The 15,406-nt window shown below is 22.2% G+C and overlaps 1 protein-coding gene across 2 annotated transcripts in view; it reads right to left on the reverse strand.

The window, feature by feature from the left end:
- Positions 1–14,999, reverse strand: part of vap (RAS p21 protein activator vap) — a 118,697-nt gene extending 103,698 nt beyond the window's left edge. The window contains exons 1-2 of one of the 2 annotated variants that reach the window (XM_065508264.1): positions 14,792–14,999; positions 14,096–14,353 (exon numbers count right to left, since the gene is read on the reverse strand). In XM_065508264.1, the coding sequence (XP_065364336.1) occupies positions 14,096–14,222 (127 nt within the window). In that variant the 5' untranslated portion in view covers positions 14,223–14,353; positions 14,792–14,999. Of the gene's footprint in view, positions 1–14,095; positions 14,451–14,791 lie in introns of those variants that run through there. The other variant, XM_065508262.1, reaches the window with a different exon arrangement.
- Between the last annotated feature and the right edge of the window lie 407 nt (positions 15,000–15,406).

Raw genomic sequence — 15,406 nt, forward strand, 5'->3', positions numbered from 1 at the left:
TGTTTATTAGTTTAATTATCATTAAAGGAGTGTTTAGAAATAAAGCATAAATTATTAATGAATTATTTGAAATTAATATTTTTTTAAGCATTTTTAATTAAAAACAAGTAAGGGAGCTATATTCGGCTGTTCCGAATCTTAGATACCCTTCACCAAATTATACTTAAAAATAATTTTTTTAAATATTTTTAGGTAAAAAAAAATTGAAATTTTTTCTTTTCGAAATTTTTTTTTTAAAAAACTTTTTTCCAATTTTTTTTTTAATTTTTAAAAAAAAAATTTTTGATAAAAAAAATTCGGATTAAAAAATATTTTTCCCGATTTTGAACCATTGAAGGTCCAACTTACTATAGCTTTATATACATCGTTGCAATGGACATTAAAATATCTATCATTAGATATCCATATTGTCTATATTAATGACTTAGTAATCCAGATATAGATAAAAAATAGGCCGAAAATCGAGGTTTTCCCGGTTTTTTCTTTATATCTCAGCCATTTGTGGGCCGATTTTGTCGATTTTAAATAGCAACCGAGCCGTTCGCTATCTATAACGATCCAGAATATATATACTTTGTGGGGTCGCAAATGAAAAATGTAGAAATTACAAACGGAATGACAAACTTATATATACCCTTGCCACTCATGGCGAAAACTGCACAAATTCAACATGAACATTTTAGGCTTAAGTCAAATGTGGAAATTTCCACAGTCACAAACGTGACATTCTTAAGAAATCTAAACAAAAAATTATTTACATTTTTCGATAGCATATTTGCAGCACTATGTTTTGTGCAAAAGATAGTTTTCAAGGCTAAACATGCAAATTTTCACAGTCCCGAACGTGACATTCGTGAGCCTTTGATATTATATTTGTATCACTATGTTTAGTTAGTTGTTTGCAATATATTAGCAATAAATGTGGTATCTAGAACGTGACAAAAAAAAATAGAACTCGTTTTCGACGAAAAATCATAATTTATTAAAAATTTGGTTAATTAAAAATGGAATTATGTAGGTTTGTTTTACAACCTTTAGTATGATTTGTCATGCGATATTGGTAACGTGACATATTTTCACGTCCTAACCTAACCTAAGAGAACAGCCAAACATTTAAACATTTGTAGGCATATAATTAAGGGAGCTATTACATTACAAACAAATTTATTAACGTATCAGCTATTTTCATGATATTGATTTATGCTTATCTTACTATCCCGAATGTGACAGTAACGTTTTTTAGTTATAGGACCTATTACCATTTAAAAAATATTAAAATACTAGCTATTGTCATAATTTAAATTTTCTCGTACAATCCCGAAAGTGACACACTTTGAAAATCAAAATAAACTGAAAATTATATGCAGTAACTTGTTTTTTTTTTCAAGTTAAAGCCACTAAATTTTGATTTAAATTAAAATTTTCCGAAACATTGGATTATTAACAAAATCAAAAGAATATTACTGTAGTTTTGCCGCCTGCCGCTTACATTGCATTTCGCCTTTGTTTACATTTAAGGGCTAAATAAATAAAGGCATTTGTTCATTGTATTTTTTGTACAAATTGTTTAAAACATTGTAATTAACAGAAAAACTATAAAGAAAATTATATATTTTATTAAATTTAGTCTTTAAATTATTAAAAATAATGAGAATTTTCTTTAGTTCGTAGAGTTGTGTATTTTTCCTTTTTGGAATTGCCAACCCTTTGTTTACCTTTTAAATGGCAACTCAAACTGTGACCATATTTAGCGATTTATTGCAAATTTTAACGATTTTTAAAGGTAAAAAAGAACTATGAGGATTTTTTTAGCTAAATATTCAAATATTTCAAAAATTATTAATATAAAACTATAATTTTAACAACTTTTACTGCTTAAAAGGGAATATTTAAGATTTTTACACAAAATATCTTGATTTTTTCTTAATTATTATTAATATTAAATGTATTTTTAGCAATTATTTGAAACTTGCTTAGAAAATGTTAATTTGTCTTCAGATATGTGGTGTTATTTGTTATTTTTCCTTTGTTTTTTAACAATAAAATCCTTGTTGGAAATGTGACTGGCGGCGTCTAGTGATATATTTACAAAAACCTAAAACAATAGCAATAATATTTAACAAAAAACGTATTTGCTTACATTTTTGCAATGAAAAAAAGTACTTGGTAGTCCAGCAGTAGTCATCATGTCTACAGAATGCATAATAATAAATCTGTATAAATAAATATTTCTTGTTGCTATTTCCAATAAAACGTTAAAACATCTCTGAGCAAATAAATGAATGAAAAATTGAGTGATTGACTGACTGATGTGTATTTGTTATAGCGGTGATGTTAATTACTCATATGTATTACTAATCAGGTGGCAATAATTACAAAAAAAAAGAGTTAATTGTCATTAATAAATGACATTTAAAATTGAATTAAAAAGAAAAACAAATATAAAACTTTCATTAAATTAAAACAAAAGCTCATAAAACAATTAATACAATAATAAATTAAAATTATTTCAATGTTTTAAGAAATATTGAAACAAAAAAACTTATAAATAATTTCCTTAAAATTGAATTAATGAATGTGGTGGCATGTAAATCATTTAATTTTTATTTTATTTATGGAAGTTAATGACCCTGTGTGTGTATCTGTCTGTCTCCTTATCTTATATGTAGCCCTCCCCTTACCAACTTCTTTAATGTGTTGAAAATTATATTGTTTATATATTTATTTCATTGTTATTGTTTAAACATTGCTAGTAATCTAAACAATCAATATAAAGTACCATTAAAAATTTGGTTTATTTCTAAACAATTGTGGCAGCTTTAAATTATTGACCATCAGGTCACATACATATTTATTTCAAATTTAATTATAAATTGAAATTTATTTTTGGTTTTTCTAGGAACTATAATAAACAAGTACATTGTTTTTTCGTTTTAAATTGAATTTTAAATAAATTAAAATGGGATGGGTTGCTTTTACAGATACAAAGCAGAGTGAGAGAGAAAAACAAATAAATGCAAGAACTCTATGGAAGAAACATTTTCTAAGGAAATCACAAATTACTTATAATTTAATAAATTTATTGTACTAGGAAACAATAACATAGGGAACATAAAAGTCGTATAATAAATATTTTTTGTTGATAAAGTTATATGAAAAAAAAGAAATTATAAAAATATTATAATGTATTATAATCCATGTTATAATAAATTATAACATAATTATAATCCATAATAACAGCATTATAATGATTTTAATTCCTTTATACTAGCGTAATAATGTATTATAATCCATTACAAAGGTATTATAATGTATTATAATTCATTATAATAGCATTATAATATATTATAATCAATTATAATGTATTATAACCCATTATAACAGCATTATAATGTATTATAATGCACTATAACAGCATTATAAAGCATTAAAATTCATTATAACAGCATTATAATGTATTATAATCCATTATAGCAGCATTATAATGTATTATAATCCATTATAACAGCAGTATAATGTATTAAAATCCATTATAACAGCATTATAATGTATCGAAATCCATTATAACTACATTATAATGTATTATAATCCATTATAATTATTATAACCCATTATAACAGCATTATAATGTATTATAATCCACTATAACAGCATTATAATGCATTAAAATTCATTATAACAGCATTATAATGTATTATAATCCATTATAACAGCATTATAATGTATTATAATCCATTATAACAGCATTATAATGTATTATAATCCATTATAACAGCATTATAATGTATTATAACAGCATTATAATGTATTATAATCCATTATTACAGCATTATAATCCATTATAAAAGCCTTATAATGTATTACAATCCATTATAGCAGCATTATAATGTATTATAATCCATTATAACAGCAGTATAATGTATTAAAATCCATTATAACAGCATTATAATGTATCGAAATCCATTATAACTACATTATAATGTATTATAATCCATTATAATGTATTATAATCCATTATAATGTATTATAATCCATTATAATTTATTATAATCAATTATAACAGGAATATAATGAATTATAATCCATTATAACAGCATTATTATTCATTATAACAGGATTATATCGTATTATAATCCATTATAACAGCATTATAATGTTTTAAAATCCATTATAACTACATTATAATGTATTATAATACATTATATAGCATTATAATGTATTATAATTCATTATAATAGCATTATACTGTATTATTATCCATTATAACAGCATTAAAATGTATTATAATCAATTATAACAGAAATATAATGTATTATAATCCATTATAATAGCATCATATTTTTTTATAATACATTATAATGTATTATAAACCATTATAACAGCATTATAATATATTATAATCCATTATAACAGCATTATAATGTATTATAAACCATTATAACAGCATTATAGTGCATTATAATGTATTATAATCCATTATAACAGCATTATAATGTACTATAATCCATACCCTATCCCTTATATGCTCTACTTTAATTGTTAGTAACATGATTTCATTACACAATTTCATATTACAAACTAACTACTACACAACAAACAAATTAAAATAAAAGTAATTTAACCTTAACCATGATTTCACAATCTTTGGTAAATAGCAAACAAACCAACAAAAAAAAATTCAAATCAAACAACTCCTACAACAAATTAATAACTGACGCCTAATTTCCTCTTGACCAATTTTCTGTTTCATATTTTTTGTTTGCTAAACAATAACAACAACAAAAAATTGTCAAAGTGGTAACAAAAACAAAACCAGCCAAAAGCTTCTTCTCATAACTCATATAATAAAGGTAATATTGAAAGTTAACAACAAAAACTTTTACCGAATACAGCACGTGCTACAAACACCAACCAACACAGTTATTATAGAGGGAAGGAGGGAGGTAGTAGGGCCAGAGTGTAAAAAAAAGAGTAAACAAAATGTCAGGGTAATAACAGTACTTTACAAAGAGGTAGTAGTTTCGCATAGCCACAATAAAAACGTTAAACTACTCTACCACAAATGCAGTAAAAACAGTTTCAAAAATATGAAATTTATAATGTTTACATTTATATTGTAATTAATCTTGAGCTCTCTTCTTGGCTTTTGTTAAAAATTTCTACAACGGTGTTTTTATTTGTTGTTGCTTTCAATTAAACTTGTAATAAAAGTGACACATAAAAGAAATAAACATTTTTGTTTTATTGATTGTTAATTTTTCAATTGCTTTTGTTAATTTTTTTTTTATAAATTTTTGCTAAATTTGGTTTTAACTTCCTTCTTAAAATAAAAAAAAAATAAAAAGTGCCGTGTCTTTTGTTTATTTAATTTCAACTTGTGTGTTTATTTTTGTGGGCTTGTTATGAATTTCAATTGCATTTTTAACTGGCTATTGTTATTGTTGTTGCTTTTATCAACATTTATTTTATAATCAATTTTGTGTATTTTTTGTTTGTTTGCTATTTAATTCTTTAAATTATTATATAATTTGCAGCTGTGAACTCTCAAATCTATAGTATTCTTTTTGTGCCCAATAACAACAATTATTGCATCTTTAATAAAGTGTGTGTGCGGTTTTCAAAAAAGATTTGAAATTAACACACAAAATTATAAACATATTAGTAACGATTAGTACACAGGGGAACGGAATACAAATTATAACAGCATTATAAAGTATTATAAACCCTTATAACTGCATTATAGAGTATTATAATCCACTATAACAGCATTATAATGTATTATAATCCATTATAACATCATTATAATTAATTATAATCCATTATAATAAATTATATTCCATTAAAACATCATTATAATCCATTATAACAGCATTATAATTTAGAATAATCCATTATAACAGCATTATAATGTAAGATAATCCATTATAACATATTAAATTCATTATAATGTACTATAAACCATTGTAACAGCATTATAATAAATTATAAACCATTATAACAGCATTATAATGTATTATAATGTATTATAATCCATTATAAGAGCATTATAATGTATTATAATCGATTATAACAGTATTATAATCCATTATAAAAAATTATAATCCACTATAACTGCATTATAATGTATTGTAATCCAATATAACAGCATTATAATATAGTATAATCCCTTGTAACAGCATTATAATAAATTATAATCGATTATAGCAGCATTATAATGTATTATAATCCATTATAACGTATTATAATCCATTATAATGTAGTATAATTCATTGTAATAGCATTATAATAAATTATAATCCATTATAACAGAATTATAATCCTTTATAACAGCATTATAATGTAGTATAATCCATTATAAGAGCATTATAATGAATTATAATCCATTATAATGTATTATATTCTATTAAAACAGCATTATAATTTATTAAATCCATTATAACAACATTATAATGTAGTATAATCCATTATAAATGCATTATAATGTATTATAATCCATTATAACAACATTATAATGTATTATAATCCATTATAACAGCATTATAATAAATATTAATCCATTATAACAGCATTATAATATATTACAACAACATTATACTGCATTACAATCTCCCTCGTTCCACAATTCTTTTGAAGCCCTGTGTTTTACTCAGTTTTCTCCTTAACTCTGCATTTAAAATTCATTGTGGTTATTTTTTCTACAGTTTTTATTATTATTTTTCTTTTGCCACACAAAGATGCTTCTTCATACAACATACTGATAAGAGACAGTAATAAAAATATTATTAAATAATGTACATAATAATAAACCAAGGAAAAAAATTTAAATAATGCATTTTATACAACAAACTGTCAATAATAAACAACCATAAAAAAAAATAAATATATATTGCTGCTTTTCAAACAAATCTGAAACTTATAAATTCATAAGAACAACAGCAACAACATCATCCTTAACACTTGTTGGTGCTATAGAGTAAGAAGAATAAAAAAAATATATAATAAAACTCGATAATGATGATGACCAACTGACTTATATGACAGACTACTTGGCTGCCTAGCTAGCTGACTAACAATCTGGTCTTGTCATCATTGTCTTTGTTCAATTCGGTTTTTCTTATTTTAATAAAATTCATTGCAGCAACTTATTGTATTTTATACAATTTGGTTGTTAGTTTGTCATTATTTTCATCATTCTCATGATGATGATGATGTTCATTTAATGGTGACTGTCTTACAAAATAAATGTGTTTGTGTCTGACTTGACTTTGGGGTCGTCATCAGTTTGTCGTCGCTTTATTTGCACTCAGATGGCTGTTCTTTGGCTGGCTGGCTTTATAGTTAAAAACATTTTTATCATTTTTTAATGATTTTTTTTTCGGTTTTTATTATTGAAATTATTGTGTTTAATGAACTTTATATTAAAAAATATCACGCACTATTTTATAGCATAACAATGAAAATAAACAAAATTTGTTTTTTTTTGTTATAAAAAAAATACTATTTAGAGAATTGTCAAAGCCTAAGAATTAGGTTAATTAAGTTGAGACATAAACCAATAAAGAAATGGAGGAATAAATGGATATATGTAAAACTGAGATTGTAGTTAAAATATGGGAAACATTTTCTTCTAAATATTAAATTGTTCATTAATGATGTTTTAGAAAGCTTATTTAAACACATTATAATTGTATTATAATCCATTATAAAGGAATTGTAATGAATTATAAAGAAGTTATAACACATTATAATTTATTATAATGGATTATAACACATTATAATTCAATTATAATGGATTATACAACATTATAATTCCATTATAACGAATTATACATTATAATTCAATTATAATGTATTATAACACAGTATAATTCTATTATAATGAATTATAACACATTATAATTCTATTATAATGTATTATAACACACTATAATGCAATTATAATGTACTATAACACATTATAATTCAATTATAATGGATTATAACACATTATAATGGATTACAACACAATATATTTCAATTATAATGGATTATAATATATTATAATGGATTATAATATATTATAATGGATTATAATATATTATAATTCAATTTTAATGGATTATAACACATTATATTTCAATTATAATGGATTATAATATATTATAATGGATTATAACACATAATAATTTAATCATAATGGATTATAGCACATTATAATTCAATAATAGTGGATTATAACACATTATAATTCGATTATAATGGATTATAGCACACTATAATTCAATTATAATGGATTATAGCACATTATAATTCCATTCTTATGAATTATACCACAATATAGATCAATTATAATAGATTATAGCACATTATAATTCTATTATAATGAATTAGAACACATTATAATTCTATTATAATGGATTATAACACATAATAATTCTATTATAATTGATTATAACACATAATAAATCAATTATAATAGATTATAACACATTATAATTCAATTATAATGAATTATAACACATTATAATTCAATTATAATGGATTATAACACATTATATTTCAATTATAATGGATTATAACATATTATAATGGATCATAACACATTATAATTCAATCATAATGGATTATAGCACATTATAATTCAATTATAATTGATTATAGCACATTATAATTCAATTATGATGGATTATAGCACATTATTATTCAATTATAATAGATTATAGCACATCACAATTTTATTATAATGGATTATAACACAATATAGATCAATTATAATAGATTATAGCATTATAATTCTATTATAATGAATTATAACACATTATAATTCTATTACAATGGATTATAACACATAATAATTCTATTATAATGGATTATAACACATAATACATCAATTATAATAGATTATAACACATTATAATTCAATTATAATGGATTATAACACATTGTAATTCAATTATAATGGATTATAACACATTATAATTTTATTATAATGGATTATAGCACATTATAATTCAATTATGATGGATTATAGCACATTATATTTCAATTATAATGAATTATAATATATTATAATGGATTATAACACATTATAATTCAATCATAATGGATTATAGCACATTATAATTCAATTATAATGGATTATACCACATTATAATTCAATTGTGATGGATTATAGCACATTATAATTCAATTATAATGGATTATAGCACATTATAATTCTATTATAATGGATTATAATACATTATATTTCAATTATAATCGATAATAGCACATTATAATTCAATTATAATGGATTATACCACATTATAATTTAATTATAATAGATTATAGCACATTATAATTATATTATAATGAATTATAACACATTATATTTCAATTAAAATTGATTATAATACATTATAATTCTATTATAATGGATTATAACACATAATAATTATATTATAATGGATTATAACACATAATATATCAATTATAATAGATTATAACACATTATAATTCAATTATAAAAAATTATAACACATTATAATTCAATTATAATGAATAATAACACATTATATTTCAATTATAATGGATTATAATATATTATAATGGATTATAGCACATTATAATTGAATTATAATGGATTATACCACATTATAATTATATTATAATGAATTATAACACATTATATTTCAATTAAAATGGATTATAATACATTATAATTCTATTATAATGGATTATCACACATTATAATTCAATCATAATGGATTATAGCACATTATAATGGATTATAGCACATAATAATTTTATTATAATGGATTATAACATAATATTGATCAATTATAATGGATTATAGCATATTATAATTCTATTATAATGAATTATAACACATTATAATTATATTATAATGAATTATAACACATCATAATTCTATTATAACAGATTATAAAACATTATAATTCAATTATGATGGATTATAGCACATTATAATGGATTATAATTAATTAAAACTGTTAAATGCATTATAATACTGTTATAAAACATTATAATGAATTATATCACCTATATTATATATTATAATACTGTTATAATCCCTTGTATGACATTGTTATAATTTATTATAAAAATGTATATGACTTACAAAATTATTAATTTTATTAAAGGTCATTATAAAGTGTTTTTTTTTAATTTTAAAATCATATCTATTTCTATTTCATTAGCTAACAAAGTGTTATTTCATTAATAGCTCATACATCTGGTTAGTAGAGTGACTAATTGTATTAGCAACAAAATCATTAAATATTTAATAAATTCCACTCTTATAAAGAAGCAAAATCAAATGACTAATAAAATACCTTAGACATTGAAAATTATTATTGATATTTTATAAACTATAGTTTAAACTAACTGAACAGGATATTTTAAATATTTTTCATTAGCTAAACAGGACTTATTAAAGTTTAAAATCCAACATAAGTTTATTAAACTACTTTTTTTTGTAAGCTTTCAGATGGTTTTAATCGAAAACATTTAATTTTAGCTGTATGATTTTCTATTACAATTACTTGTGTGTTTGAAGATACAAATAATAAAAAAAAAACCTGTATATGAGGAACTCTGAAAAGCTTTCAACAGATTCATTTTTTTATCCGGCATTATAAAAAAAATTTTAAAGATTTGTTTCCATACTTAATGTTAATTTAAATGTTTTTTTTTGTGACTCGTTTTGAAATGACAAACACATAAACTTTAGCTACTGCTTGGCTGGGGATATTTTTCTTAATACCCTACAGTACATCCACTAGTTATCAAAACTAAGTTGATACCAGACATTTTTTTATAATTTAAAACAATTATTTTAGCAGCCTTAATATTCGTTATGGCTCCAAAAATATTTATTTTGAAACTACTCGTAGTTAATGGAATTCTTTTCTTTTTAATTTACCCTATTCCTAATGTACTCCTATGACTGTGGCGGCGGCGTATATGGGCTCTACGAATTTATTTTTTTTATTGTGTTTTAATTTCGTTTGCAGTACGTCAGTTTCTTTCTACACTTTGTTTCCTTTCTAGTCATTTAAAATTATTACGTCTGTCTTTCCGTATATTTAGTTGTCTGTCTTTAGATGTTTTTTGTGTTAAGTGCTGTGTCTGTGTATATATAGTTTGTTTTAAAGCCCAGCAAATATAAATTTATTTTCTTGGTTTATGTTTCGTTTTTTTTTTTTTGATTGTTTCATTTTGATTGTTTGTTTGCGTTTCTTTAGCTACTGTGCCACAGAATATTTATATGTAAGACCAAATGAGTCACACAATTTACCTTACGGGTGCGAGTACTAGGTTCTTTTTTTTTATTTTTTTGGTATTATTTAGCTGCGGCATTATTTTGCATACATTGTCATATATAGTTTTTTGTTTGCATAAATATACTTCATTTTTTTGTAAATAGAACAATAAGTAAAATGAAACAAATAAAATAAAACAAAATATAAAACTGAGGTTTTTCAACCTTTAAAGGGAATTGACACGGCTTTAAATTGTAAAGCAATTGAAACATTTATAAATTTAAATAGAGATTTTTATCTGAAATATAATATGTTATCATTCATTATAATATAACACATTATAAAATTCAGTATAATCAAATTATAATGTGTTATAATCCATTATAATTGAATTATAATGTGTTATAATCCATTATAAATGAATTATAATGGGTTATAATTCATTATAATTGAATTATAATGTGTTATAATCCATTATAATTGAATTATAATGTGTTATAATTCATTATAATAGAATTATAATGTGTTATAATCCATTATAATTGAATTATAATGTGTTATAATCCATTATAAATGAATTATAATGTGTTATAATCCATTATAATTGAATTATAATGTTTTATTATTCATTATAATAGAATTATAATGTGTTATTATTCATTATAATAGAATTATAATATGTTATAATCTATTATAATTGAATTATAATGTGTTGTAATTCATTACAATAGAATTATAAAGTGTTATAATCCATTATAATTGAATTATAATTTGTTATAAATCATTATAATTGAATTATAATGTGTTATACTCTATTATAGTTAAATTATAATATGTTATAATCCATTATAATTGAATTATAATGCTTTATACTATATTATAATTAAATTATAATGTGTTATAATGCATTATAATGAGTTATAATAGAATTATAATGTGTTATAATCCAGTATAATAGAATAATAAAGTGTTATAATTCATTATAATAGAATTATAATGTGTTATAATTCATTATAATAGAATTATAATGTGTTAATCCATTATAATTGATATATAATGTGTTATAATCCATTATAATTGAATTATAATGTGTTATAATCCATTATAATTGAATTATAATGTGTTATAATCCATTATAATAGAATTATAATGTGTTATAATTCATTATAATAGAATTATAATGTGTTATAATCCATTATAATAGAATTATAATGAGTTATAATCCATTATAATTGAATTATAATGTGTTATAATTCATTATAATAGAATAATAAAGTGTTATAATCCATTATAAAAGAATTATAATGTGTTATAATCCATTATAATTAAATTATAATGTGTTATAATCCATTATAATTGAATTATAATGTGTTATAATTGAATTATAATGTGTTATAATTGAATTATAATGTGTTATAATTGAATTACAATGTGTTATAATCCATTATAATTGAATTACAATGTGTTATAATTCATTATAATAGAATTATAATGTGTTATAATCCATTATAATTGAATTATTATGTGTTATAAATCATTATAATTGAATTATAATGTGTTATACTCTATTATAGTTAAATTATAATATGTCATAAACTATATATTTGAATTATAATGCTTTATACTCTATTATAATTAAATTATAATGTGTTATAATTCAATATAATAGAATTATAATGTGTTACAATTCATTATAATAGAATTATAAAGTGTTATAATCCATTATAATTGAGTTATAATGTGTTATAATTCATTATAATAGATTTATAAAGTGTTATAATCCATTATAATTGAATTATAATGTGTTATAATCCATTATAATGGAATTATAATGTGTTATACTCTATTATAATTGAAAAATAAAGTGGTATACCCAATTATAATCCATTATAAGTGGATTAAAATGTGTTATAATTCATTATAATTAAATATAATGTGCTATAATTGATTATAACATAATTATGATTTGTTATAATTCATTATAATTGAATTATAATATTTTATAATCCATTATAATTGAAATATAATGTGTTATAATTCATTATATTAGTATTATAATATGTTATAACTCAATATAATTGAATTATGATGAGTTATAATTCCTTATAATGTGTTATAATTCATTATATTAAAATTATAATGTGTTACAATCCATTATAATCGAATTATAATGTCTAAGAATTCATTATAATAGAATTATAATGGGTTATAACTCATTATAACTGAATTATAATGTTGTATAATTCAATATAATTGAATGATAATGTTTTATAATGCATTATAATAGAATTATAATCTATTATAATTCAATATATGTGTTCTAATCCATAATAATTGAAATATAATGAGTTATAATCCATTATAATTGAATTATAATTAGTTATAATGTTTTATAATTCATTATAATATGATTATAATGTGTTATAATCTATTATAGTTGAAATATAATGAGTTATAATCCATTATAACCGAATTATAATGTCTCATAATTCATTATAATAGAATTATAATGGGTTATAATTCATTATGACTGAATTATAATGTAGTATAACTCATTACAATTGAATTTCAATGTTTTATAATGCATTATAATAGAATTATAATGTGTTGTAATAAATTATATCACGGTTATAATATATTATAATACATTATACCAAATTTAAAATAAATTATAATACATTATAACAATTTATATTTCATTATATTTGTGTTATAATAAATTAAAAAAAAAAAAAAACATTTTTATAGAGTTTTCAAAAACAAACCAAAAGATTTTCTTTCTTTAATTATATGTTTGCAATATTTTCCTTAATAAATTAAATAATATGAGAAATAAAAAAAAACTCACTTACCATTTAACATATTAATGCCATCAAATTCATCCTGATCCAATTCCTGTTGTAAATCACCCATATCGAAATTAACACCACCACTGCCAGCTCCACCAATTACACCGCCTCCGCCACCAGCAGCTGACATGCCACCAACAAAATTATTTATACCACCGCCGCCTGCAAAAGCAGCTAAATTACCATCATCCGAACCGCCGATGGGTGAGCCAAGTTTATCTTTCTGTATGACAACATCCACGTTGCCCAGGCGTATTAAATCTGCCATTTTGGGTGGTAACGGTAAAATATTGGGTAGAATTTTGAAAGAGTTTTTTGGTTGCAAACGGATTGCAAACACGTTTGTAATATGGAAATATATATAGGGAAAATAAAGTTTTTATAATAAAGAATTTTGATTTACAAAAAAAAAAACGACTACGTTGGATTTTGAGATTTTGGGATGAGGAGGAATATGGTGGTGGTAAGCAAAAGTGACAGCACACACACACACACCAGCAAAAATGTGTGTTTACTTTTTAATGAAGCTGGTGATTAAGCGCGTTTTAAAGTTAAATTACGTTATGCCACCAAAAGTGATGGCTTTTTTAAGCAAGAATTCTAAAGTTTAAAGCAGTGATGTTTTATAAATATGGCAGTGCAATCGATTTTTTATGGCTGATTTTACTGTTGTTAGAATTTGATTTATGTAAATCACACCTTTGGTTGTTGGCTTTGTATGTTTTGTTGTATTTTGTGTAAATGAATTAAGCAATTCCTTTAAGAGCTTTATTAATCATTGATTTAGTGATTTGGAAATCCTTCCTGGTTTTTATGTTCAATTCAATCTTATTTATGAGAGGATGACAAATGTTGGAGGCTTAATTTCTTTATGTTTGATGATGTTTTAAATGGCTTTATATGTTTTGTTGTCCCCTACTTTGCTGTTGCTTATTTTATGCTGTTAAGCAACAGTGTGGACAGTGGCAATGTGTTTATGTTTTTCTTTTGAACAAACAAACTGCATATAAAAAGTGGGCGTTTAATTATGATGCTGCCATTTGAAGTTTATTTTAAAGCAGGATGTGTTAGGTGGTTAAAATATGTATGAAAGCTCTTGAGTTGTTTTCAATTTCTGTTTAAAGATGAGAAGCTGTTTGGTGATAAATCGTATGGCTGTTTATTAGTAGTACCAGTAGAGTATGTAGTTGTATTTGGAACTGTAATGATGTTGAGAAAATTTATGCAAATGTTAAAAAATGGGGTTTAATTAAGTGAGATGTGTTTAAAAGAAATTATGTACGTAAGATTAAATGAATTTTTGGTGAAAAAAAA

This window comes from Calliphora vicina, chromosome 4 (assembly GCF_958450345.1).
Source record: "Calliphora vicina chromosome 4, idCalVici1.1, whole genome shotgun sequence".
NCBI classification, from domain to species: domain Eukaryota; kingdom Metazoa; phylum Arthropoda; class Insecta; order Diptera; family Calliphoridae; genus Calliphora; species Calliphora vicina.